General features: G+C 48.1%; 1 protein-coding gene and 1 pseudogene across 1 annotated transcript; both read right to left on the minus strand.

Annotated features, from left to right (window-relative positions):
- The window catches only part of LOC124671654, a 38,619-nt pseudogene extending 19,294 nt beyond the window's left edge, over positions 1 to 19,325 (minus strand).
- Positions 19,326 to 22,114: 2,789 nt separating this feature from the next.
- On the minus strand, positions 22,115 to 24,016 carry LOC124678318 (probable cystathionine gamma-synthase 2). The gene is made up of 6 exons (XM_047214223.1): positions 23,450 to 24,016; positions 23,297 to 23,356; positions 23,006 to 23,209; positions 22,797 to 22,883; positions 22,354 to 22,676; positions 22,115 to 22,238 (listed from the first exon to the last, which is right to left on the minus strand). The coding sequence occupies exons 1-6, from the start codon at positions 24,014 to 24,016 to the stop codon at positions 22,115 to 22,117; spliced, it is 1,365 nt and encodes a 454-aa protein (XP_047070179.1).
- Between the last annotated feature and the right edge of the window lie 2,220 nt (positions 24,017 to 26,236).

Genomic DNA, 26,236 nt, shown 5'->3' on the forward strand with positions numbered 1-26,236 from the left:
GCTGGAAAAGCAAACGTGGCAGGCCAAGTACGCCACCCCGGCGAATCTTCGCAGTGCAACTCCTACGGCCGACACGGCGGATCAGATCGGTACCATACCGAGAGACCAGTTCGGCATGATGCCGAAAAGAAGGGCGGTCGGCTATTCCAAGCCGTACCCGACGATTACGAGATGATCCCGCTGCCACCAAAATATCGGCTCCCCGACTTCTCCAAATTCGGTGGATCGGATGGCTCCGGCTCCATCGAACACGTCGGCCGATATTTGGCTCAACTAGGACCGGCTTCGGTGTCGGATCAGCTACGCGTGAGGCTCTTTTCACGGTCCCTCACGGGATCGGCTTTTGGATGGTACACCTCTCTACCAGCGAACTCCATCCGGTCTTGGAAGCAATTGGAAGAACAGTTCCATATGCAATACCATACGAAGCTTCCGAGTCCGGCATTGCCGATCTAGCACAACTACGTCGAAGCGCGGGAAACGGTGACGGAATACATCCAGCGCTTCGGGAATCTTAGGAACCGATGTTATTCGGTTCGTATAACCGAAAAGGAAGCGATCGAGTTGGCGATAGCAGGCCTTGCAACACAGATCAAGGACATGGCCTCCCAAGCGATTATCCCTCACCGGCGCACATGGTTCAGAAACTATCGGCATATGAACAGCGCCACCCCGACCCGTACCAAGACAAGTTCAAGCGTGCAGTAGTCATGGTCGATACGGAGGAGGATGAAGTGCTCGCGGGAGGCCAAGAGATAGCAGTGGCTGAGTGGACTCGAGGAGGAACCCCGTGGCCTCGCAAATGGGTAAAGCCACCGGGGCCGCCCAGGGGATTTGATTTTGACGTAACCAAGACCGAACAAATCTTCGACCTCCTGCTCAAGGAGAAACGAGTTGACGGTTCCTGAAGGTCTCAAGTTCCCCACGGCGAAAGAGCTAAACGGAAAGCCGTATCGCAAATTCCACAACTCGCTTTCCCATGCCACCAACGACCGCCGGGTGTGGCGTCGGCACATCCAAGCGGCGATAGAGAAGGGGCGGCTAATTTTCAACCAGTACGCCATGAAGGTCGACACCCAACCCTTCCCCGCCGTTAACATGGTAGGAATCACCTACCACGAAGGTTGCCGCCCGGGCCCCTCGTTCGAGCATCAACATGGTAGGGCCCGGAAACCACTCCGGCAAAGATAGAGATGAGGGCAGCTGCTCTCACGGCAAGGATACGGATGAGGCCGCCCCATGCGATCGGCTCCGTCATGATGGCAAGCGCTACGTCACGAGAGGAGAGGTGAAGAATATAAGATATCAGCGACCCCTCTCCGATCACCTCCTCAACAAATATGTGAATCGGTATGGTCAACGCCGGCGACCCTATTACGGTGATAGAGAAGATCGTTTGGCTAGAGAAGCCAGAAGATATCGTCGGCGAGGATCACGATGAGGAGGAGCATGAGCGCTATGCCACGGAAGCATCAAGGGAGCAAGACGACAACGCCGGGCATTGGGACTGCCCCTTCTTCGGTACATCGCTGGGATTCAGGAATGAGCCGATTGCCCACAATCGGCAATTGCCCGCAATGCAATAAGAAAAAGAAGGAGGCAGCCAACGTGTCCGTGTTCGAGCGCTTAGGGCCTCTCCCACCACAAAGCAAACGTGCTGAGTCACCTCGTTGGGCAGATCTTGAAGATTCGGAAGACGAGGGAGAAGTGAAAGAAGACAGGTACCACCGGCCAAGGTGGTGCCCCGACGGACTCAGCCGTTCCCGAAGCGCAGGGTTCAGCGATTGCGCGGCCTGGAGGAAGCCGAAAGGTTGTACCTGCATACGCTAAGAAAGGCACGGCCCGATCGGGCTGCAAAGGTTCAGCGAACCCTGGATGAAGAGGGTCGTCCACGGAAAATGGAGTGGCGCCCTAAACAGAGGAAAGCCGATGATGAGACATCGGCCGGCACAAACATGGTACTCGTCTTGCCGACGGAGCGTAGCGCTCCACGACTCTACGGAGCACACAAGGTGGACGACAGCAGGCGCATCAAGTCGGAGGTTGGGTTGGTTTCATCCAGCCCGACCAAGTAGCAAGATCAAACCAATGAGCAAACCAGGAGAGGCTGATCCTTGTGATCGGCCCCAAAAGTTCATGAAGGGACATTACAGGACCTTCGATCGGCTCTCCAATGAATATGGAGGCCGATTTCAGCAATCGGCCAAAAATACTTTCACCATATGTTCACGCTTGCGTTCAGCACCGATCTATTGGGCGGTGACTACGTCGGCATACGAGAGTTAGCTCGGATTTTCGCGGAGCCAACGCACAAGTGCGAGCCCTAGCTATCCATACAAGCCGATATCTGCAGTCATCCAGCAGGTATCGGCTCGGGGGGCATATAATCGGATGGAACATGTGAGAACATACGTGCAATGAAACATTGGGGGCCGATTAAGAAAAATCGGCCAAAATAAAAAATTTTTTTTTACAGCCGATGCGAGGGCATCGACTTTAGAATTGAGAGGCAGCCGATGCGCAGCCATCGACTTTAGTGGAATTATGCAGTGTTTATCGAGTCTCCACCAAATCTAGACCAATGGTGGTGCTTTCGTTGCCTCGAGGGAGTAAAGCAATGGAAACTTCTCCAGCTGCTTCGAGCCGATCCGGGTTCCTGAACCTTTTCCGTCAAAGAGGAAACGGAGGATTATCGGCTGCTCGGAGGAAGAAAGAGGATCGGCCGTGGCGCATTCTCTCTCGACATTCTCGCCTCGAGTAAGGCTCGGGGGCAACAGACCTAGTGGATACTCTGTTTAAGAACCGATGAGGATACCATCGGCTGATCCTTCATTGCAACCCTCTTCACAATGATGGGTACCGAAAAGGATTATTTGGTTTGGTTGGAAAAATTCGAAGGTTGTTTCGAAAGTCCGGCACCTTCCACCAGATTTAGAAAATCATCGGTTGAAGAAGAGAAGGGTGAATTTCAAAGGACCGATGCGGTGCGATCGGCTCATTACGCATTGGCAAAGGGGACGAATCGGCAAGGTCGGTAGAAGAGAGAATCGGCTCAATTAAAAGGAATCGGCAAAATCAAGATTGGGGGAAAAGTTCTTCATTGATTAAGAGGAGATTTCTTACATGAGGAGCTAATTGCTCTCAAAAGGGGAATACTAGGGGTTCCATTGCCCCATCTACTACTACTGGCCCTATTCTAGAGGTCCTATCTATGGGCCATCACTGCCCTCGTCGTCGGCTGTCGTCGCCATTGTCGGCGCTGCTCCCGGCGGGCTCGTCGTCGCTCCAATGGCCGCCGACCGGGCCCTCGTTGTCTTCATCTTCTTCGTCAGCGTCGTCCTCGTCGCTGTCGAAGTCGCTAAGATTGCCCGGCCAAGGGCCGAACCGCTTGGCCGGCGGCTCGTCGGAGGAGCCCTCGTCGTCGTCCTCCTCCTCCTCTTCCTGCTCCTCCTCCTCCCCGGGAGAGGTGAAGTCGCAGGAGAAGCTCGTCGTCGTCACTCCCCTCTTCCGTTTCCCCAACGGCGAGGAAGCGGAGGTCGCTCTCCCCGTCCGTCAAGGACTGGTCGTCCTCGGACCGGACGGAGAAGTCGTGGTCCGCTTCCTCCCCGCCGCAATGGCGCGGCGGGTGTTGGCCGCGTGGACCGCCGCCGCGTCGTACTCCGGCGTCGGCTCACGGGACGTGGAGGATTGGCTAGCAAGATCCGATGGAGCGAGAGGAGGAGGAAGACATGGTGGCTGGGAGGGTTTTTTCGGAGTGCTAGTGCGGAGGAGATACAAAGAAGAACTCGTTCGGAGCGGTTAAATCGAAGGAGGATATAGTGGAAATTCAATGCCACAGCGGTTTCGAGGAAGTGGTGCCTAAAAAAAAAAAAAAAAAGCTGCCGAGTCACGCGGAGAAGTTGAGAAGGCAAGGCATCATCATGAGGAATACTTGCGACGGTTACGCCACGACATGACCCGACGAAGGAAAGCAGAGTGATTTTGGAATTACCAATTCCAAAACCAGGGGGGCATGTGTTATCACCAAGATTTGACCGAGTCGGCGGTGGGCCGCGATCAAGATGGGCTTAAGGAAATATACGTGGAGAATTCTATGAATCGGCCTCGTTGGGTTTAATTGCCCGTGTATACGTAACATATTAGATCTATTTTAGTTTAGAGATAGAATCTTAGTCGTGCACGGTTTAGTGCATGCCCACATTAGAAAGTCCCCTGGACTATAAATATGTACCTAGGGTTTATGGAATAAACAACAACTCACGTTCAACCCCAAAAACAAACCAATCTCGGCGCATCGCCAACTCCTTCGTCTCGAGGGTTTCTATCGGGTAAGCGACATGCGCCTAGATCGCATCTTGCGATCTAGGCAGCACTAAGCCCCACGTTGTTCATGCGTTGCTCGTACTTGAAGCGCTTTTGATGGCGAGCAACGTAGTTATCATTAGATGTGTTAGGGTTAGCATTGTTCTTCGTTTAAGCATGCTTACGTAGTGCAACCCTTGCATATCTAGCCGTCCTCACGCCTATCTCAGGTGTGGGGGCGGCACCCCGCTTGATCATTATTTAGTAGATCTGGTCCGTTACGATTGCTCCTTGTTCTACAAGGATTAGTTTAATATCTCGCAATAGTTTGGCCTTACAAAGGGGGAGGATCCTGTGGCACGTAGGGTGGCGTTCGCAAGTCCTAAACGGGATGTTCCTAGGATCAACTTCATGTTGGTTTTTTGGCCTTGTTTAGGATCGGCTTACGAGCACCGTGCGTGGCCATCCGGCCCAACCTCGGAGTAGGATGATCCGATTATGTGGTGAAAACCCTAAATCGTCGTAGATCTCATTAGCTTCATCTTGATCAAGCGGGACCACCAAGTATTCGTACACCCCGTACGGATCATGGGTGGATCGGCTCTTTGAGCCGATTCACGGAGATAACCTCGAGAGCCGATCGAGGCTCGTGTTTAACGTTTACATGTATGCCTCCGCGAGAAACTAAGCGAGGCAATCTCATCACCTTCACCGACCGGGTATAGGTCGAGGTGGCACGCCCTTGCACTTCGCAACGCCGCGTGTGACCAGAAGAGCATTGCGGGCCGTCGCTCGGAGGGGTCTCAGCCAGCCGCAGCTCTAGGCTCCCCCCGGCTCTACAGTGTTGACAAGGCCGCTGCCCGCCGGTGGGTTTTGGCAGTCAACAGCTGCAAGGGGAGTCTCCACAATCCAATCTCTTTACTTTGTTTTTGTCTTGCTTTATTTTATTTACTACTTTGTTTGCTGCATAATATCAAAACACAAAAAAAAAATTAGTTGCTAGCTTTACTTTATTTACTATCTTGTTTGCTATATCAAAAACACAAAAAAATTAGTTACTTGCATTTACTTTATCTAGTTTGTTTTATTTACTACTGCTAAAATGGCCACCCCTGAAAATACTAAGTTGTGTGACTTCACAACCACAAATAATAATGATTTCCTATGCACACCTATTGCTCCACCTGCTACTACAACAGAATTCTTTGAAATTAAACCTGCTTTACTGAATCTTGTTATGCGAGAGCATTTTTCTGGTGTTAGTTCCGATGATGCTTGCTGCCCATCTCAATAATTTTGTTGAATTGTGTGAAATGCAAAAGTATAAGGATGTAGATGGTGATATTATTAAATTGAAATTGTTTCCTTTCTCATTAAGAGGAAGAGCTAAAGATTGGTTGCTATCTCTCGCCTAAGAATAGTATTGATTCATGGACTAAATGCAAGGATGCTTTTATTGGTAGATATTATCCCCACTGCTAAAATTATATCTTTGAGAAGTAGCATAATGAATTTTAAACAATTGGATAATGAACATGTTGCTCAAGCTTGGGAAAGAATGAAATCTTTGGTTAAAAATTGCCCAACCCATGGATCGACTACTTGGATGATCATCCAAACCTTCTATGCGGGACTAAATTTTTCTTCGCGGAATTTATTGGATTCAGCTGCTGGAGGTACCTTTATGTCCATCACTCTTGGTGAAGCAACAAAGCTCCTTGATAATATGATGATTAATTACTCCGAATGGCACACGGAAAGAGCTCCACAAGGTAAGAAGGTAAATTCTGTTGAAGAATCCTCTTCCTTGAATGATAAGATTGATGCTATTATGTCTATGCTTGTGAATGATAGGACTAATGTTGATCCTAATAATGTTCCGTTAGCTTCATTGGTTGCCCAAGAAGAACATGTTGATGTAAACTTCATTAAAAATAATAATTTCAACAACAATGCTTATCGGAACAATTCTAGTAATAACTATAGGCCATATCCTTATAATAATGGTAACGGTTATGCTAATTCTTATGGGAATTCTTACAACAATAATAGGAATACACCCCTGGACTTGAAGCTATGCTTAAAGAATTTATTAGTACACAAACTGCCTTTAACAAATCTGTTGAGGAAAAGTTCAATAAAATTGATATTCTTGCTTCTAAGGTTGATAGTCTTGCCTCTGATGTTGATCTTTTGAAATCGAAAGTTATGCCTAATAGGGATATTGAAAATAAAATTGTTACTACAGCAAATGCCATCCAAGTTAGAATTAATGAGAATATAAGATTAATGGCTGAACTCGCGTGCTAGGTGGGATAGAGAAGAAAATGAAAAACTAGCTAAAGAGAAAAATGTAGCTAAAGTTTGGACTATTACCACCACTAGCAATGCTAATGATTCACATGTTGCTGCACCTCCTACTATTAATTGTAAAATAATTGGTGTTGGCAATGTTTCTACTCCTAGTGCAAAGCGCGCAAAATTACCTGAAACTGCTAAAACTGCTGAAACTGCTTGTGATAAAACTGCTGAAATTTTTTCCAACCTTGGGGATGATAATCCCATTGCTTTAGATTGTAATGATTTAGATTTTTATGATTGCCACATCTCTGAAGTTATAAAGTTCTTACAAAAATTTGCTAAGAATCCCAACGCTAGCGCTGTAAACTTGGCTTTCACAAAACATATTACAAATGCTCTCATAAAAGCTAGAGAAGAGAAACTAAAACTTGAAACTTCTATTCCTAGAAAGCTAGAGGATGGTTGGGAGCCCATCATTAAAATGAGGGTCAATGATTTTGATTGTAATGCTTTATGTGATCTTGGTGCAAGTATTTCTGTTATGCCTAAGAAAGTCTATGATATGCTTGACTTGCCACCATTGAAAAACTGTTATCTGGATGTTAATCTCGCTGATAATGCTAAAAAGAAACCTTTGGGGAGAGTTGATAATGTTCATATTATGGTTAACAATAACCTTGTCCCCGTTGATTTTGTTGTCTTGGATATTGAATGCAATGCATCTTGCCCCATTATATTGGGAAGACCTTTTCTTCGAACCGTTGGTGCTACCATTGATATGAAGGAAGGTAATATTAAATATCAATTTCCTCTCAAGAAAGGTATGGAACATTTCCCTAGAAAGAGAATGAAGTTACCTTTTGATTCTATTATTAGAACAAATTATGATGTTGATGCTTCGTCTCTTGATGTTACTTGATATACACTTTCTGCGCCTAGCTGAAAGGCGTTAAAGAAAAGCGCTTATGGGAGACAACCCATGTTTTTACTACAGTATTTTTGTTTTATATTTGAGTCTTGGAAGTTGTTTACTACTGTAGCAACCTCTCCTTATCTTAGTTTTGAGTTTTGTTGTGCCAAGTAAAGTCTTTGATAGTAAAGTGAGTACTAGATTTGGATTACTGCGCAGTTTCAGATTTCTTTGCTGTCACGAATTTCGACCTGCCTCCCTGTAGGTAGCTCAGAAAATTAAGCCAATTTACGTGCATGATCCTCAGATATGTACGCAACTTTGATTCAATTTGGGCATTTTCATTTGAGCAAGTCTGGTGCCTCAATAAAATCCATCTTTACGCACTGTTCTGTTTTGACAGATTCTGCCTTTTATTTCGCATTGCCTCTTTTGCTATGTTGGATGAATTTCTTTGATCCATTAATGTCCAGTAGCTTTATGCAATGTCCAGAAGTGTTAAAAATGATTGTGTCACCTCTGAACATGTTAATTTTTATTGTCCACTAACCCTCTAATGAGTTGTTTCGAGTTTGGTGTGGAGGAAGTTTTCAAGGATCAAGAGAGGAGTGTGATACAATATGATCAAGGAGAGTGAAAGCTCTAAGCTTGGGGGTGCCCCGGTGGTTCACCCCTGCATATTCTAAGAAGACTCAAGCGTCTAAGCTTGGGGATGCCCAAGGCATCCCCTTCTTCATCGACAACATTATCAGGTTCCTCCCCTGAAACTATATTTTTATTCCGTCACATCTTATGTGCTTTGCTTGGAGCGTCGGTTTGTTTTGTTTTTGTTTTGTTTGAATAAAATGGATCCTAGCATTCACTGTATGGGAGAGAGACACGCTCCGCTGTAGCATATGGACAAGTATGTCCTTAGGCTTTACTCATAGTATTCATGGCGAAGTTTCTTCTTCGTTAAATTGTTATATGGTTGGAATTGGAAAATGCTACATGTAGTAATTCTAAAATGTCTTGGATAATTTTATACTTGGAAATTGTTGTGCTCATGTTTAAGCTCTTGCATCATATACTTTGCACCCATTATGAAGAAACACATAGAGCTTGCTAATTTGGTTTGCATATTTGGTTTCTCTAAAGTCTAGATAATTTCTAGTATTGAGTTTTGAACAACAAGGAAGACGGTGTAGAGTCTTATAATGTTTACAATATGTATTTTATGTGAGTTTTGCTGCACCGTTCATCCTTGTGTTTGTTTCAAATAACCTTGCTAGCCTAAACCTTGTATCAAGAGGGAATACTTCTCATGCATCCAAAATCCTTGAGCCAATCAATATGCCATTTGTGTCCACCATACCTACCTACTACATGGTATTTCTCCGCCATTCCAAAGTAAATTGCTTGAGTGCTACCTTTAAAATTCCATCATTCGCCTTTGCAATATATAGCTCATGGGACAAATAGCTTAAAAACTATTGTGGTATTGAATATGTACTTATGCACTTTATCTCTTATTAAGTTGCTTGTTGTGCGATAACCATGTTTCGGGGACGCCATCAACTATTCTTTGTTGAATATCATGTGAGTTGCTATGCATGTCCGTCTTGTCTGAAGTAAGAGAGATCTACCACCTTAATGGTTGGAGCATACATATTGTTAGAGAAGAACATTGGGCCGCTAACTAAAGCCGTGATTCATGGTGGAAGTTTCAGTTTTGGACATATATCCTCAATCTCATATGAGAATAATAATTGTTGCCACATGCTTATGCATTTAAGAGGAGTCCATTATCTGTTATCCATGTTATCCCGGTATGGATGTCTAAGTTGAGAATAATCAAAAGCGAGAAATCCAAAATGCGAGCTTTCTCCTTAGACCTTTGTACAGGCGGCATGGAGGTACCCCATTGTGACACTTGGTTAAAACATGTGTACTTGCGATGATCCGGTAGTCCAAGCTAATTAGGACAAGGTGCGGGCACTATTAGTATACTATGCATGAGGCTTGCAACTTGTAAGATATAATTTACATAACTCATATGCTTTATTACTACCGTTGACAAAATTGTTTCATGTTTTCAAAATAAAAGCTCTAGCACAAATATAGCAATCGATGCTTTCCTCTTTGAAGGACCATTCTTTTTACTTTTATGTTGAGTCGGTTCACCTATTTCTCTCCACCTCAAGAAGCAAACACTTGTGTGAGCTTGTGCATTGATTCCTACATACTTGCATATTGCACTTGTTATATTACTCTATGTTGACAATTATCCATGAGATATACATGTTACAAGTTGAAAGCAACCGCTGAAACTTAATCTTCTTTTGTGTTGTTTCAATACCTTTACTTTGATTTATTACTTTATGAGTTAACTCTTATGCAAGACTTATTGATGCTTGTCTTGAAGTACTATTCATGAAAAGTCTTTGCTTTATGATTCACTTGTTTATTCATGTCATCACCATTGTTTTGATCGCTGCATTCATTACATATGTTTACAAATAGTATGATCAAGGTTATGATGGCATGTCACTTCAGAAATTATCTTTGTTATCGTTTTACCTGCTCGGGACGAGCAAGAACTAAGCTTGGGGATGCTGATACGTCTCCGACGTATCGATAATTTCTTATGTTCCATGCCACATTATTGATGATATCTACATGTTTTATGCACACTTTATGTCATATTCGTGCATTTTCCGGAACTAACCTATTAACAAGATGCCGAAGAGCCGATTCTTTGTTTTCTGCTGTTTTTGGTTTCAGAAATCCTAGTAACGAAATATTCTCGGAATTGGACGAAATCAACGCCCGGGGTCCTATTTTGCCACGAAGCTTCCGGAAGACCGAAGGGGAGTCGAAGTGGGGCCACGAGGCGCCGCCACACTAGGGCGGCGCGGCCCGGCCACGGCCGCGCCGACCTATGGTGTGGGGCCCTCGTGTGGCCCCCCGCGTTGCCCTTCCGCCTACTTAAAGCCTCCGTCGCGAAACCCCCGATGCCGAGAGCCACGATACGGAAAACCTTCCGGAGACGCCGCCGCCGCCAATCCCATCTCGGGGTATTCACGGAGATCTCCTCCGGCACCACTGCCGGATAGGGGATTCATCTCCCGGAGGACTCTTCACCGCCATGGTCGCCTCCGGAGTGATGAGTGAGTAGTTCACCCCTGGACTATGGGTCCATAGCAGTAGCTAGATGGTTGTCTTCTCCTCATTGTGCTTCATTGTTGGATCTTGTGAGCTGCCTAACATGATCAAGATCATCTATCCGTAATACTATATGTTGTGTTTGTCGGGATCCGATGGATAGAGAATACTATGTTATGTTAATTATCAAGTTATTACCTATGTGTTGTTTATGATCTTGCATGCTCTCCGTTATTAGTAGAGGCTCGGCCAAGTTTTTGCTCTTAACTCCAAGAGGGAGTATTTATGCTCGATAGTGGGTTCATGCCTCCATTGAATCTGGGACGAGTGACGAGAAAGTTCTAAGGTTGTGGATGTGCTTGTTGCCACTAGGGATAAAACATTGATGCTATGTCTAAGGATGTAGTTGTTGATTACATTACGCACCATACTTAATGCAATTGTACTGTTGTTTTGCAACTTAATACTTGGAAGGGGTTCGGATGATAACCTGAAGGTGGACTTTTTAGGCATAGATGCATGCTGGATAGCGGTCTATGTACTTTGTCGTAATGCCCAATTAAATCTCACTATATTTATCATGACATGTATGTGCATTGTTATGCCCTCTCTATTTGTCAATTGCCCGGCTGTAATTTGTTCACCCAACATGCTTTTATCTTATAGGAGAGACACCTCTAGTGAATGTGGACCCCGGTCCATTCTTTTATACTTGAAATACAAATCTGCTTGCAATACTTGTTCTTTACTTGTTTTCTCGCAAACAATCATCTTCCACACAATACGGTTAATCCTTTGTTACAGCAAGCCGGTGAGATTGACAACCTCATCTGTTTCGTTGGGGCAAAGTACTTTGGTTGTGTTGTGCAGGTTCCACGTTGGCGCCGGAATCTCCGGTGTTGCGCCGCACTACATCCCGCCGCCATCAACCTTCAACGTGCTTCTTGGCTCCTCCTGGTTCGATAAACCTTGGTTTCTTTCTGAGGGAAAACTTGCTGTTGTGCGCATCATACCTTCCTCTTGGGGTTCCCAACGAACGTGTGAGTTACACGCCATCAGTCGACAAGAAAGTTATGCAAAAGATGTCAACAAAAATAAGTACTCGAGAAAAATAGTTCATACAAAAATTACCTCAGGGAGCGCGTTGGTGGCGCTATACGGCTTTACGCGACAAGATGAGGGGACAGGATCTTTCTTGTTGAGGGAGGAGATTTTTCGGACAAGTTTTTCTAAATCCTTGACCGACAAATCCACCGACAAGCGATCCACATCTTTATCGCCATCATACTTCCAGAGGGGATTTTTGCGAGCTTGCAGAGGCTGCACTCTAATCCTAAGGAAATAAGCCGTGATTTGGATACCCGATAGTTCTTGTCCTCGGGTATTTTGGAGTTGGTGGATGCGTGTCATCAAGGCTTCGTCGCCGCTTTTTCTTCGTCGGTAGCCTCTGCATCCCGGGAACGACGGCGACAGATTTTCTCGGTGCCATCAAAGGAGGGATGTTGTCTTCAACGGAGCCATGATTCTCCTCATGAATATACAACCACTTTTTGCGACACCCTTGTACTGAGTCAGGGAATTTGACGTCAAAGTACTCGACGTCGGGGCGGACGCAGATGACAACACCGCCAATGTTGTAGGAAACATTGGGAGAGCCATTACGGCGACGAAGAAAATGCGTTTCCATAGAGCCCGGTTAGGCTGGACTCCAAGGAAAGCTTCACAAAGCGTGATGAAGATTGAGATATGGAGGATGGAGTTGGGAGTAAGATGATGCGGTTGCGGTCCATACATAAAAAGCAACCCCGTAAGAAATTGTGAATGGGGGCGGAAAGACCACGGATGAGGTGGTCGACGAAACTGACCCGATACTCCATTGGAGGGGTTGGGTAGCTTTCTTCGCTGGGAAAGCGAAGCGCGCCTTCTTTCTTGCTGATCCCCAGTTTCTTCAGTAGATTGATGTCCTGAGGGGAGATTTTGGATCTCTCCCACTCCATATTGCCCAGATCTTCGGTCGCCATCTTAGACTCGGGCGTGTTGTGTCTGGTGAGCACTGCGCGGTGGCATCAACAATGGCGCGAGAGCACGGTGCGAACGTGGTGGAGCTCCAAGAACTATGGGGCGCAAGGGAGAATTTTGCAGAGGAGAAGCAGAGGTGCGGCGCGAGCGAAAGGACTAGAGGAGGAAGACGATGCCTTTATATAGAGGTGCGGTGAATCGACGCGCCGTTGGATTGAGAGATTACGGGACAGATGGTGTACACGTGGACAAGGGGTAAAAAGTAATTTCATACAGACGAGAAAGCACAGGAGCTACAGTACGTGCGCCAGGAAAAGCGGAGGACGTGTGTCCCCCACTTACACGACATGTCAATACAATGCGTAATTTGGGCCCGCAAGACAGTGAGAGAGAAGTTCTCGCGTTTTTCCGATAAAGTGATCGTGGCTATTGTCAGCAATGATGTCACCTTGGCAAGAAAAAATCTCGGTTACGAAGGTTTATAAGAATGGCGACAGCAGAGGATTGTTGATTATTTCGAGAGCTTTTGATCAAATACAAGTTTTTGCCCAAATGCTCGGGGGCTACTTTGGAAAAAAGAAAAAAAATTGAGTATGGCAAAATAGAAAAGGCGAGAGCCTATGCCCAAATGGAAGCATTTGTCCATAGCCTCGGGGGCTACTCCCATCGGGAGCGCTGTTCGCGCACCCGATAGATATAAAAGTTCGAAGAAAGAATGACAATATAGCGACATGATGAACTAGAGTGTTGAGCCTACAACCAAGCACTAGTCCTTGGCTGTAGCCTCGGGGGCTACTCCCATCGGGAACGCTGTTCGCGTGCCCGATGAAATTATAAAAAAAAGAGAAAAGAAAGGAGAAAGAAAGAAAGAAAGAAGAAGTGAGTATATTTCGAGTTATACAAATAACTCTACATATACTCCCATCGGGAAGGCAAAATAAGTCATCCGTTGACTCAATAAAATGTGCTATTCCAGCAGCCGAAAAAACACTCGACAATATATTCTCAGAGCGCCAAAGTAGCGAATAATCTCTGAATGCCGCAAAACTTTGCGAAGGTAAGACCCCAGATCCGTTCTGAGCGACGTGGCGCCGTCTCTGACGTCGGTTTGCTACTTTTTTCCGTATCAACAGATACGAAGAAAAATCCTAACGGACGCCTTAGGTACCCGATAAAATATGACTGGGACTCGACAGAATGGTAAGACCTTAAGCGGCACCTGTCGAAGTTTACACCAGTATCCCGAGATCATGTCCAGGGATGTGATCTTGAAGTAGATTTTTGCGGATTGCCACTAGAGCAGTTAACTAGTACCTGATCCGTCAGATGAACTAGCCCCAACTACCATTATCCCTGTGCAATATATAATTTCATATTCAAGGATATATGATAAAGTTCAGAGTTATTGAAGAAATATAAAGTTGGAGATTTTCCCTGACTCTGCGATTCAAGCAAAATCTCGGGGGCTACTGACATAGGCATCCCCAATGGGCCTGCCGAAGAAGGTACCCGGGGTTTACTGAAGGCCCACGACCCGAAGGATAAGAAGATTCGGAAGCCCAAGATATTATTAAGGAAAGCTAGAGTTGTAATAGGAGGCATTATTTGTAATCTTGCGGGACGGGTTAGAAACCCTCCCGGACTCTGTAAACTTATGTATCACGAATCCCTCGGCTCCACCTCCTATATAAGGGGGGGTCGAGGGACAAAGAAATGATCGATCATTATTTCACAAGCCCTAGCTTTTACATCGTCGAGTACTTTTTGACTGAAACCTTCGAGATCTACTTGCCCTCTACATCCAACGAAACCCTAGTCTACTACTCGTAGGAATTGACAAGTTAATACCTTGTCACTAGCTGTCATACACGGAGGCAGAGGACAAAGACCAAGTACCGAAGGGAGGCCCAAAGATAAGGCGGGATCAGCGAAAGAAGACATCGGATAACAACAGCCGACGACGAGTATTTTTTTCTTCTTTTTTCGGTTTTTTTTTTATTTTTTTTTAATCTCAGATTGAAATCAACTGCTGGGAACGGGCCCAATCTGGAGCGGCCCAATCTGGCGACGCGGAGAGGAGGCGAAGCCGGCGGCGCGGAGCCTCGAGATCACAGGCTGGCGGGCGTCGGGCGGACGGCCTGGAGATCGAGCGGATCGGGAGCAGGCGGGCGGCCTCACGCGGGCGAATCGGGGCGGAGTGGAGATCGGCCGGGGCGTCAGGATGATGAGCAGAGCAGGGGAGAGATCGGGAGCCCGGGCGCTGAAGGAGAATCGACCGGGGCGGGCGATGCGGGCGGATCGGCCGGCCGGGGCGGGAGAAGAATCGGCCGGGGCGGGGAAGACAGAGATCGAGCGGAGCAGGCAAAGATCGAGCGGAGCAGGGGACGGACGACGGGAACAAGCAACGTCGGCCGGGACTAGCGGATCGATTTTTTTTTTGCTCTGATATCATGTTAGGGAAATATGCTTGTTGTATTACCAGGGGGCCAAAGGCCACAATATATAGTACATGTACAGGTGCACATATGCAGAAAGCTCCCTAACATATGAGGTAACTACAATAGACAAATATATACATCTAACACAAACTACAACTGTACCACACATCAATACAATTTATAACGTCTAATTGATGTACGTACTCCCTCCGTAAGTCATATTCCGCAAAATTATTTGTTCCATAACCCCACCTCTAAGGCATAATTTTATTTAATGAGGGAGCCAAAGAAGTTGCATGCACCAATGAGGGAGAGAAAGAGAATGCATGCACCAATAAGAGAGAAAAAGGGACTGCATACACCAATAAGAGAGGGAAAATGAAACCCAATCAGCTAGTACCTTGAGCTAAGATATTCAAAAATTGTGACTTACAAACTAGGACGGAGAGAGTACTACGAAGTATACATACCGGACTGATGGCGCCGCCGAGGTCTTGGTGCCATGCGCGTATTGTCTTGATGAGCGTCTCGGAGCCACTGATGCATCCCGCCATGACCTGAAATTGAATTTCAAGACCAGATGCATTAGTTAATTGAGGGTGTGACTATTTCTTCAGTCGACTGAGAATTAACTTCGTTCTCATCATGTCATTAAATCTCAATTGCAACTCATGTCTAACACAAATTACGATGCAAATTAAATGATGTAGAACTTAACTGAGCATGAAGTTTGTTCTCAGGTTAGCTAGAGTCAATAGCATAAAACCACCACTTTGATGGTGAAATTTACCATCTACCACCACTTTATGCTTGCGGGACAAAAAACCACCAGATTTTGCTCAGTTTTTTGCGGAATGCGCTAAACGTGGGCTGAGGTGTCATAATTTGGTGACGTGGACTAGGTCCCACATGTCAACTCAATTAAAAAATCCTAAAAAAACAAATGTGGGGAGGTCATCCCCTTCCCCATCCGACAACCACCACCGCCGGTCCCTGCTCCGCTCGCGCCGCCGGCCGTGCTCCGCTCGAGCGCCACCGCCGCCGTGCTCCGCACGCGCGACGCCGGCCCCCTGCTCCGCTCGCGCGCCGCTGGAACTACTCCGCTCGCGCGCCGCCGGCCCTGCTCCGCCCGCACGCCACCGGCTCTGCTCCGCAGCCGCGCGCCGCCGAGCCTGCTACGCGCGCCGTCGGAGCCTCGCAGGAGTTGGGCGCGGCAGGGGCCAGGGGCCTTCCCAGTTTCTTTTAATTTCTTCTCACATTTGTTTTTCTAGGATTTTAATATTTTTTTAATTGAGCTGACATGTGGGACCCAGTCCACATCACCAAATTATGCCACCTCAGCCCTGACTAGTGGTCAAATTTCTTGTCAATTCACGTTTAGCGTATTCCGCAAAAAACTGACCAAAATTTGGTGGGTTTTTATCCCACAAACGTAAAGTGGTGATAGATGGTAAATTTCATCATCAATGTGGTGTTTTTATGCTATTGACTTGGTTAGCTAAGAACTAGCAAATCCCGTTAATTTATGGATTGTGTCCTTACCCTGATTCCCATCTTGGAGAGCCTTTCCCGGATGAAGGCGCGCGCCTCGCTGTAGCACTCGGTCGTGGTCACGACTGGCCGCCGGGCGGCACAAGGGCGAGCAGCGTGGCGACGATGGCGTTCATGCCGGAGGACGTGACCAGCGTCGCCTCCGCTCTCTCCAGCGCGCTGATCTTCTCTTCGAGGACACTGACGGTTGGGTTGCCGTACCGTCCGTACTCGAAGCTGTGGCGCCTGCCTTCCTTGAAAGCGATGAGGTCGTCCGAGTTCTTGAACCAGTGCGTGGTGCCGCTCACGATCGGTGTCGCGATCGAGTCCGTGTCCGCCATGCCGTTCTTCCGGAGCTTCTCCCCGGCGTGGACCGCGAGGGTCTCGTCGGAGGCACTAGTGTATCCCGGAGCTGGAGCGGCGGCGGCGTCATCCTCACTACATCACGGTACAGGAGTTGTGGCACTTCAAAATGCCCCTAATCTTCCGGAGATGAGCTTTTCGATCGTACATGAACTCTGATATATATGCCGCAGCTGTTCGGAGACGCGCGTCGATGCATACGCGTCTCTGCCCACCTATAATACTGCCCTCTCCAACTTCCACATGTGGAACGGTCAGTCTCGCCTTCGCAGCCGTGTAGTTATAGTTTGTCTTTTGATACGGAGTAGCATAACCGTGTGTAGGAGTAATTGAGGTAGTAATTGTTAAGCTTCATGCACTAGCCACTTGAACCAAAATCCGAACTGATGGAAAGGGCTAGGCAATCCACATATACATTTCACAACAGTAATAAAGCTGTATATATGTAGTTGAGGTCCTAGGGTTCCTCACGTGCCAAGACGAAGACCTTCTAGATGTTGATCTTCTTCATCGAGCCGGAGTGATGAGTTCCGGAAGGCGCCGCCAGCGGATGGAACAGTGCATCTTATGTCTGGAGTTCGCTGGATCGGGTGGTATTCGGTCGCGTGCACCCATGCTTTTGTTCCGACCGTTTAGTTTTGGAGGGAACGGCGGGAAGCTCTTTTTCTGTGTTGACATCAAGTGACTATGGATCCATGATGAAAGTCGAAAGAAGAGAATTTTATGAAGGCCGGATGGGAGGACTAGCTAAGGGAGGTTCAAGTCTACGCGTTGTTGAGGGACTTGCTTGGTGTTCCGGGCTTCACAACAGCGGTATGAAAGTGGGGCCGACAACACATGTGAAGTTCAGAGTCCTACCTTTCAGGGTGAAAATCTAAGATCTGGCCTTAACTGGTTGTGCCTGGCAATGACCTTGTTGGAGGCATGGTTTTGAGAGCGGGGACTATCTTCAGGGTGAAAACTTAAGATCTTTGATTGGACGACGACGGTCTTAGAGCATTGTTCCCTTTTTGAAGGCGTCGTTTTTGGAGAGTCTGTATTTCAGGTGTTGTCTTGGTGGTGGATGTATTGCTGTTGTTAGACTCGAGATACTGTATCAGGATTTTTGTTTCTTAGTTTTCTTTTCTATTTTTTTGTTGTATACATCCGTAGTGTCATTAGGGTGGTGCGTTGTTGCAGAGACTGAATGTAATTGATATCTTTTGATATTAATATATTCCCTTTATTGAAAAAAAAATGTAGTTGAGGTTTGATTAAGCTAGGCATGATCAGTTAACTGCAACGTCATGTTATCACTTAAAAATATGACCTGGGGACCTGAACGAATCTAGGCGAAGAGAAAACAAGGAAGTCGTCAAAAGCTGCGTGTGTGTACACTACGTAGCGTAGCTACGCAAGCAATTATTTCTGTCATGCGACTTGGGTACGTGTTGCCTTCAGCTTGTCAATACGGAGTACCTAGCTTGGTTACCAGCAGGGAAATCATGTGCATATATATGATCTGTTGGGTGATTGATGCTAACTTTGTGGGTTTTGTCTGGGTGATGCTAGATTTGCCAGAAAAAAACATCTGACCTAGTAAGATCTACGTAACAGGATACCACAGCATAATATATATGGAAAACTACGCTAGCCAACTCAGCTGAAGCAAGTGGGGAAGCTCGCCCTCCGAGGTTTCCATGGGACGTATGTCTCGTCCTCTCCCGTGATGGCGGCGGCGCCTCCGTTCCCATGATCGATCGACGATCCTTTTTTTCATGGTGACGTCGATGTCCGCTCCTCGAGTGCATGCAGCTCCCTCCCATCCGTGTCTTGCTAGTATTATCTTCTCTTATCTATATCTATCTATACCTAATAATAATCTATACCTAATAATAAAGGAGCTAACGTTTCCGCGGTTTCGTCCATCAAAATACGCTTTGGTCCGACATTTGTACGCTTTCGTCCGTCGGTAGGGCGTTTCTTACGTCGCACGTTTCACCTCCACCTTGATTGCTTCACGTGTTTGCATCGTATACGAAAGACGAAAAGAACTCCATGTCCATCACGACCTCAAACTCCCACCCCTGGTTCCATATATAGGAGAGCACAACCACGATCTAAGATCCCTGTCCACCCGAGGCAAGCAACAGCAACAACCACGACCAGAGATCCCTGTCCGCGCGAGGCAAGTAGCAGCTCGGCGGCCTGCAAGCACGGCTCCGGCGAGCAAACAGAGCGAAGGCAGACTTCCACGCCGTCGCCGCAATGGCGTCCTGATCCGAACCATCTATGCGCCGATGTCGCCAGCGCTGCGATGCACTGGTTGTGGTCTCCATCCTAGCCACAACGTCGCAGGCAATCTGAGCTTTGTGCTGTAGTAGTCTTGGGCCAGCGACTGCACCGTCGGGGACTGGCGTGGACAAGCATGTGGAGTAGAGACAGACAAAGGTTATCACGCACTGCGCGGAAGCAAGCCAATGTATTCCTTGTACGCCGACTGATCTCGGTCTCCGTGTGATGACACATGGCAAAGAATCTCAATTATTCTAGCTTTATGGATTATACAGGATGCTGATACAGTATGGGTATGTGCTTATTTGCGTATGCTTAACAAAGTTTATGGATGGATTCTCCATTCTTTGTTTGGTTAACAAACAAGCAGATGTGCACACTACCAAAGGAGACGATACATCATGCATGTGAACCTGCTGTTGGAGTGAGATTCCTAATCGAGGGCACTCCCAGAATGAAGCAAAGGTACATCTTCAGATTACTCTCTATATATTATTTATTTTTATTAGGGATTTATTATTTTTTATTAAATAATTTATATTTGTTTGTGGATGGAATTCCCAATATAGAAAATTACAAGTAAATTATCAGTACCCTATTTTATTTAGCTGCTTGTTTATATTAAAGTCTGAATTTGGGGCATGGCCACGCGTTAGCTCACCATCGGCAACACAAGTGCAACTTTGCCGGCAGCAACACCAACACCATGGCAGCTTGACCGGCATATGCGTCGAGGCCCATCACCAGGATCTGATTATTACGTACATGTACACATGGATGTACGACTTTATTTTTGGCCACTCATCAATGCGCATAATAAACCCGATTTTCGTTAATGAAATTATTTATGGTTAATTTTTTGTGTGTAATAACTCTATTTTTTGAATCCATATCTTAATAAAATTTTAATGTGGAATCCACCATCATTAGAATTATGCGGTATTTCAAGTGGGTGTAGCCAGGACTCGCAATCTAATATTTTTAGGATTGATTATGTTGGAGAAGTGTCAAAGATGGTTTGTAGCATTTTAGGACTTATTTCTCCCGGTGCAACGCACGGGCATTTTAACTAGTGATAATAATCGGCAACATGGAGGTCACATCATTGATCCTGGGCATCGGAAGCGATGGACGGTGCCATCAGCGTCGTACCCGGTATCCTCGGTACTGCTCCATCATCCTTGGAGGAGGGGAGATCGCGGTTCTCAAACCCAGCTGCTGGATTTGGGTGTCCCAAATGCTACAATAGCTATGGCGGGAGTGCGGGACAATTCTATTGGGGTTCACGGTATAATAATAAGGACGTGCTCAGTCAAGTTTTACACTGCTGGATTTGCTTCGTGATTCGTGCTGGATTTGCAACATAAATTGCAAATGAGATTTGATGACATCATCTGATTGAGAACGAAACTAGTTATGAGTCGACTAATAAATAGTCACACCCTAATAATAATACAACTTTATCACGTTATCAGTGCAAAAGAAAACGGCATTACTATCATTGTAGTCACAACTAGTGTGTGTGTGTGTGTGGGCGGGGGGGGGGGGGGGTCTTTGGCATAAGATGAGAATTGTGTTTTACCAAGACATTACATTTTTTGATATAATTTTTTTAGAACCCACATACACACCTTGAGGAAAATCATAACTGAATATAAAATAAATTTCCAACTAAATACATTACAATTTTTATAAAGATTTTGATGTATGAGAATACTTAGGGTCAAACTATGGACTTACATAGTATCGGTTTTTCTTTTAGAGGTGGTGTTTTGGCTCCTAGATGTGTATATGAACTAATCTATCTATTATATGCTCTCTTGTACCCATGTCGTCTCGCCCTCGTGTGGCGGGGGATAAACCTAATCGCCGCCGACGTTCCCACGATCAATCGACGATCTTTTTCCCATGGTGACATCGACGCCCGCTCCTCGGGTGCACAAAGCTCCCTCTCCCATGTGCATCTTGCTAGTACTCTCTTCTCTTGTGGTGATAATCCGCAATGTGGAGGTCACAACATTGATCCTGGGTGTCGGAAGCGATGGATGGTGCCGCCATGGTCGGATCCGGGATCCTCGGTCGTCCTCCATCATTCTTGGAGGAAGGGAGGTCACGGTTCTTAAACTCAGCTACTGGGTTTCGGTGGCCCAAATGTTGTAATAGCCATGGCGGGAGATTATGTCCACATGTGTCCTACATCATATCTCCCACCAATCGATGCCAATGGTGTTCACTGGCAGGTATGGTCAAGTAGCTTTAACTCCCAAAGCATATCTGCCGATAACACCACCGCTTGGACATATAATGTAAACGATAGAAAAATATATAATGTAAACCGTAGAAAAATATATTTACTCATGAAAACACCCTAAGTTGTTTTTTATCATCACTTAAATATATAATGTAAACCATAGAAAAATAATAGTAGAGATAGACCGTAATAATTATTTTAGAATTTCACTAAACAAATGGAAGGCATGTTCATGTTCTAGTAAATTTTTACAAGTCTTAGATGAATCTTAAATTGTTTCTTTCATGTATTCACACTTAATATATGTTGTTAATGTTTTCAGTAAAGTTGGTGAAAAATTAAATCAACTTAGATAAGAGTTAGAAGTACACATATTTGAGAATGGATCGAGTACATATGGCATATATTTCTGTCTATCATCAAACTTTAGTCTGCCTTCAAAAAAATAATAAAAGAATCCTTCTTTGATCTTCAGCACAAATTAATCAACTACCTATATTGTTAGGCTATAGCATCTACAAAAGGTTTCTGCCTAACTAGTTTTCTCAAATCACTATACAAATTGTTGATGAGGATATAGTCCTAAATCTTCTCCAGGGCTTGGAGAATGTCATCTCGGAGATCCTCAAACTTCTCAATCCCGAAACTAAACCTCACTAAGTTATCCTTGATCCCATTCTTGGCCTTCTCCTCGTCACTCGTACCCCTGATGAAAACAGAAACCAATGCATGTAAGTAAAAAAATTTCATCATGCCCGCAGCACGCTGCATTCTGTACGTTGCAAGCAGAAACAATCCTAGAACGCGCGTAACGTACGTACCAAAAGGACATGACTGCCGGCTGCTGCACGAGGCTCTCGCACCCGCCGAGCGATGTCGCAATGAAGGGTATCTCGAGCGCGTCTATGAACCTCATGACGCCGTGAAGGTCCGACGCCACCTCAAAGCTGACAACGCCGCCGAAACCGGTCATCTGGCTCTTGGCTATGTGGTGCCACGGGCTGCTCTTGAGCCCAGGGTAGTACACATGCTCGACCTTCGGGTGGTTCTCAAGCAGGCGCGCCATGCGCAAGGATGTGCGGTTCTGCGTCTCCACGCGCAGCGCCATCGTCTTGAGGCCGCGTATGATCATGTAGGCCGCATCCTGCAGTAAGTATGAGTAGAAGTTGTTAGTTTTGAAGGACAAATCCAACATTTCAAGCGTGTGAATATTGTGGAACAAACTACATCTATTTTAACTTTTGTTTGATTTACTACTACATACCGGACTGATGGCGCCGCCGAGGTCTTGGTGCCATGCGCGTATTGTCTTGATGAGCGCCTCGGAGCCACTAATGCATCCTGCGATGACCTGAAATTAAATTGCAAGAACAGATGCATTAGTTATTTTATAGTTTAGACACTAAAGTAACAAAATGGTACTAGTACGTGCTGGTTGTCTAGCGAAGATATGTGATCTAGGCAAATACTCACGTCGTGGTGGCCGGCGATGTACTTTGTGGCGGAGTGCACGACAATGTCGGCGCCAAGGGTGAGGGGCTTCTGGTTGATCGGCGAGGCAAGTGTGCTGTCAATACACACGAGAGTACCCTTCTGGTGGCACAGCTCGGCGACGAGTTTAATGTCGATGCACTTGAGGTGGGGGTTCGTCGGAGAGTCGGTGTAAAAGAGTGTCACCTGCGTAAGTAGCTAAGCATGTCAGAAACCATCGGTATCACTTATACATGATCATCATGAATTCATGATTTATGTTACGAAACTTACATCGCCCTGGTCAAGAACGGCTTTCAGCGTCACGATGTTGTTCAGATCAACAAAGGTGGACTGCAAAGCGAACAACGTAGAGTATAATTAGAACTGATCGGGCAAGCATGCATGCTCTTCTTGCTAGAGATGCGAGCTGGATTGTGTCCTTACCCTGATTCCCATCTTGGAGAGCCTTTCCCGGATGAAGGCGCGCGCCTCGCTGTAGCACTCGGTCGTGGTCACGACGTGGCCGCCGGGCGGCACGAGGGCGAGCAGCGTGGCGACGATGGCGTTCATGCCGGAGGACGTGACCAGCGTCGCCTCCGCTCTCTCCAGCGCGCTGATCTTCTCTTCGAGGACACTGACGGTGGGGTTGCCGTACCGTCCGTACTCGAAGCTGTGGCGCCTGCCTTCCTTGAAAGCGATGAGGTCGTCCGAGTTCTTGAACCAGTGCGTGGTGCCGCTCACGATCGGCGTCGCGATCGAGTCCGTGTCCGCCATGCCGTTCTTCCGGAGCTTCTCCCCGGCGTGGACCGCGAGGGTCTCGTCAGAGGCCGTGGTATACCCAGGCGCTGGAGCGGCGGCGGCGTCCTGCTGCACCAGGTGCTCGGCGACAGCAAAGAATTCCTCCGCGCCAGGGAGGCTCAGGGCGGTGGTGCGCTTTGGAGAACGGCGAGGACGGAGCAGGCGGCGCTGCTTCGGGAGCGAGGCCTTGACTGGAGACGATGACCTCGCCATTAGCTAACTTGCTAGTGCGAGCTAGGAAGTGAAAATAATTGGAAGTGGATAAGCGAGCTAAGAGTAGAGTCAGAGAGGATCAGAAGAACTTCTCGATCATTTGTGTTCTTCCCATCTGCGTAGGATGAAGTGGGATATATATGCCGAGACGCTCGTCGATCCATACGCGTCTCTGCGACTCTGCCCGCTTATAATACTACCCTCTCAAACTTCCACATGTGGAACGCGGTTAGTCTTGTTCTCGCAGCCGTGTGTAGGAGTAATTGAGGTAGTAATAAAGATGTACCGAGTTGATGTTTAATTATGCAAGGCATGATTAGTGAACTACAACGTGATGCGATAACTAAACAATAAGAGCATCTCCACTCGTCCCCCCGAACAGGCCCCCGGCGAGCGTTTTTTCCATCCGGACGGCGTAATTCGGCCCAGTCGCGCACCCGGTTCCTCGTTTTCGTCCGGATTTGGGCCTAAATCCATCCGGCGATCCCACGCCATCCCGGCCCCCGGGGAGCGCTCGGGACTCCGGACGAAAGCAGCGCGCGAAACGGCGAGGCAACTTCCCGCGCATCACGGTGGCCCCAACTTGTCGGCGAGAGAAACCGATCGTCGTCCTCATCGCTATCGTCTTCCGCGCGGCTGTAAAAGCCTGCCGCCGGTCTGCATTCGCCGGCCACGCGGCGAGTTAATGTCGTCGTCTTCCGCGCACGCATCGTCTTCCGCGCGCACTAAAGGCTGCCGCCGGTCAGCTCGCCGCGGGCGCGTCGCATTCCACGCGGCATTTAATCCCCGCGCCAGCCACGCCTATATACGCCGGTCCGATCACCGCGAGCGTACCCCGTGCTCCACTCTCCCTCCACTCTCCCTCTACTCCCAAGATGGCGTTCTACGACGACGACGGCGCAGCCAACAACGGCTTCCCCGCCGGTCGCTCCACGCGTGGGAGGGGCACCTCCTCCACCGGGCGGGGTACCCTTGCCCGCCGGACACGAGGCCTCCCGGAGGCGGCTGGCGGCTAAGTGCTGGCGGCGTTCCAATCCCGCCGCCGCCGCGGGGGCCATGCCCTCGACGTCGCCATCGAGGAGGCGAGGATGACGATGACCGACGAGGAGCGCGCCGACCCGCGCCACCACCCCGACAACTACACGCGGTGGAACTCCTACTTCCTCCGGCGGTGGGAGCCGGGAGCGCGCGGCCTACGACGGCCCGCCGCCTCCGCCTGCGCGCAACAACGCCGCGCGGGCCGCCGAGCGGTGGTGGAGCGCGCCGGAAAGGACGTTGGCGAACGTCCTCGCGCACATCGAGGGCGGCAACTTCCCGGTGCTCACGATGCCCCCTCTGTCGGCATCGAGGGCACCGGCGAGCCGCCGTCGGGGAAGCGTGCGGCAGCCACGGCGCATGGCTGCCAGCTCGTCGTCTTCCGGATCGGCGTCAAGGTCATCCTTGGTGCCGGTGAAGAGGGAGGAGGCGACGTCGCCTTCGGCGCCGGTGCGCGTCAAGAAGGAGCCGGCGTCTCCGCCGGCGACCGAAGGGCGCAGCGGCGCGCCCTCGTCATCCGAGAACAGCCTTCCGCGCCGCGGGCGGCCGGAAGAAGACGAAGAAAGAGGCCGCCGCAAGCCAGCTCGCCGAGGAGGAGGCGAGCGCGCGGAGGGACGCCGCGATGGCGGAGGCGATCGCCAGGTCGCTGCACGACATGGAGGAGGAGAAGCGCGCGGACGACGCCGCCTCTGGGCCTGGGCGGCGCGGCGGGAGCGCGAGGAGGAGGAGCGACGGCGGCGGCTGCGCGGACACGGCCGCCGCACGCCAAGCTCGCCGCCCGCGCCGTTCCAACCGCCAACGACGATCTCGCGCGGTACCGCCGTCCTGCGACACCTCCATCCGGCGTCGCTGTCCCCGTCGTCGACCTCGAGTCCTCCGGACGACGGCTGGCACAAGCCGTCCCGGGGTGGGGAGACGCCGGCCGGGCGCGAGCAGCCAGGCCGCGCGGCCGAAGGCCAACGACGACGGCTCCGGCGACGACGGCGGCGACTACACGGTGTTCTACCGCCATTTCGGCATGTAGAGCGCCGTGTTTTAAAATTAGCGTTTGCATTCCCCTAGCCGAATTCGAAATATAGTCGGAGTCGGCCTCTATCTATGAACTCCTCCCGTAATGTAATAAATATCATTAAATTTAGTCTATATTCACCCGTTTTTAGCCGTAGTTTGTCAAGTTTCCGTTTT

This window comes from Lolium rigidum, chromosome 7 (genome assembly GCF_022539505.1).
Source record: "Lolium rigidum isolate FL_2022 chromosome 7, APGP_CSIRO_Lrig_0.1, whole genome shotgun sequence".
Lineage (NCBI taxonomy): Eukaryota > Viridiplantae > Streptophyta > Magnoliopsida > Poales > Poaceae > Lolium > Lolium rigidum.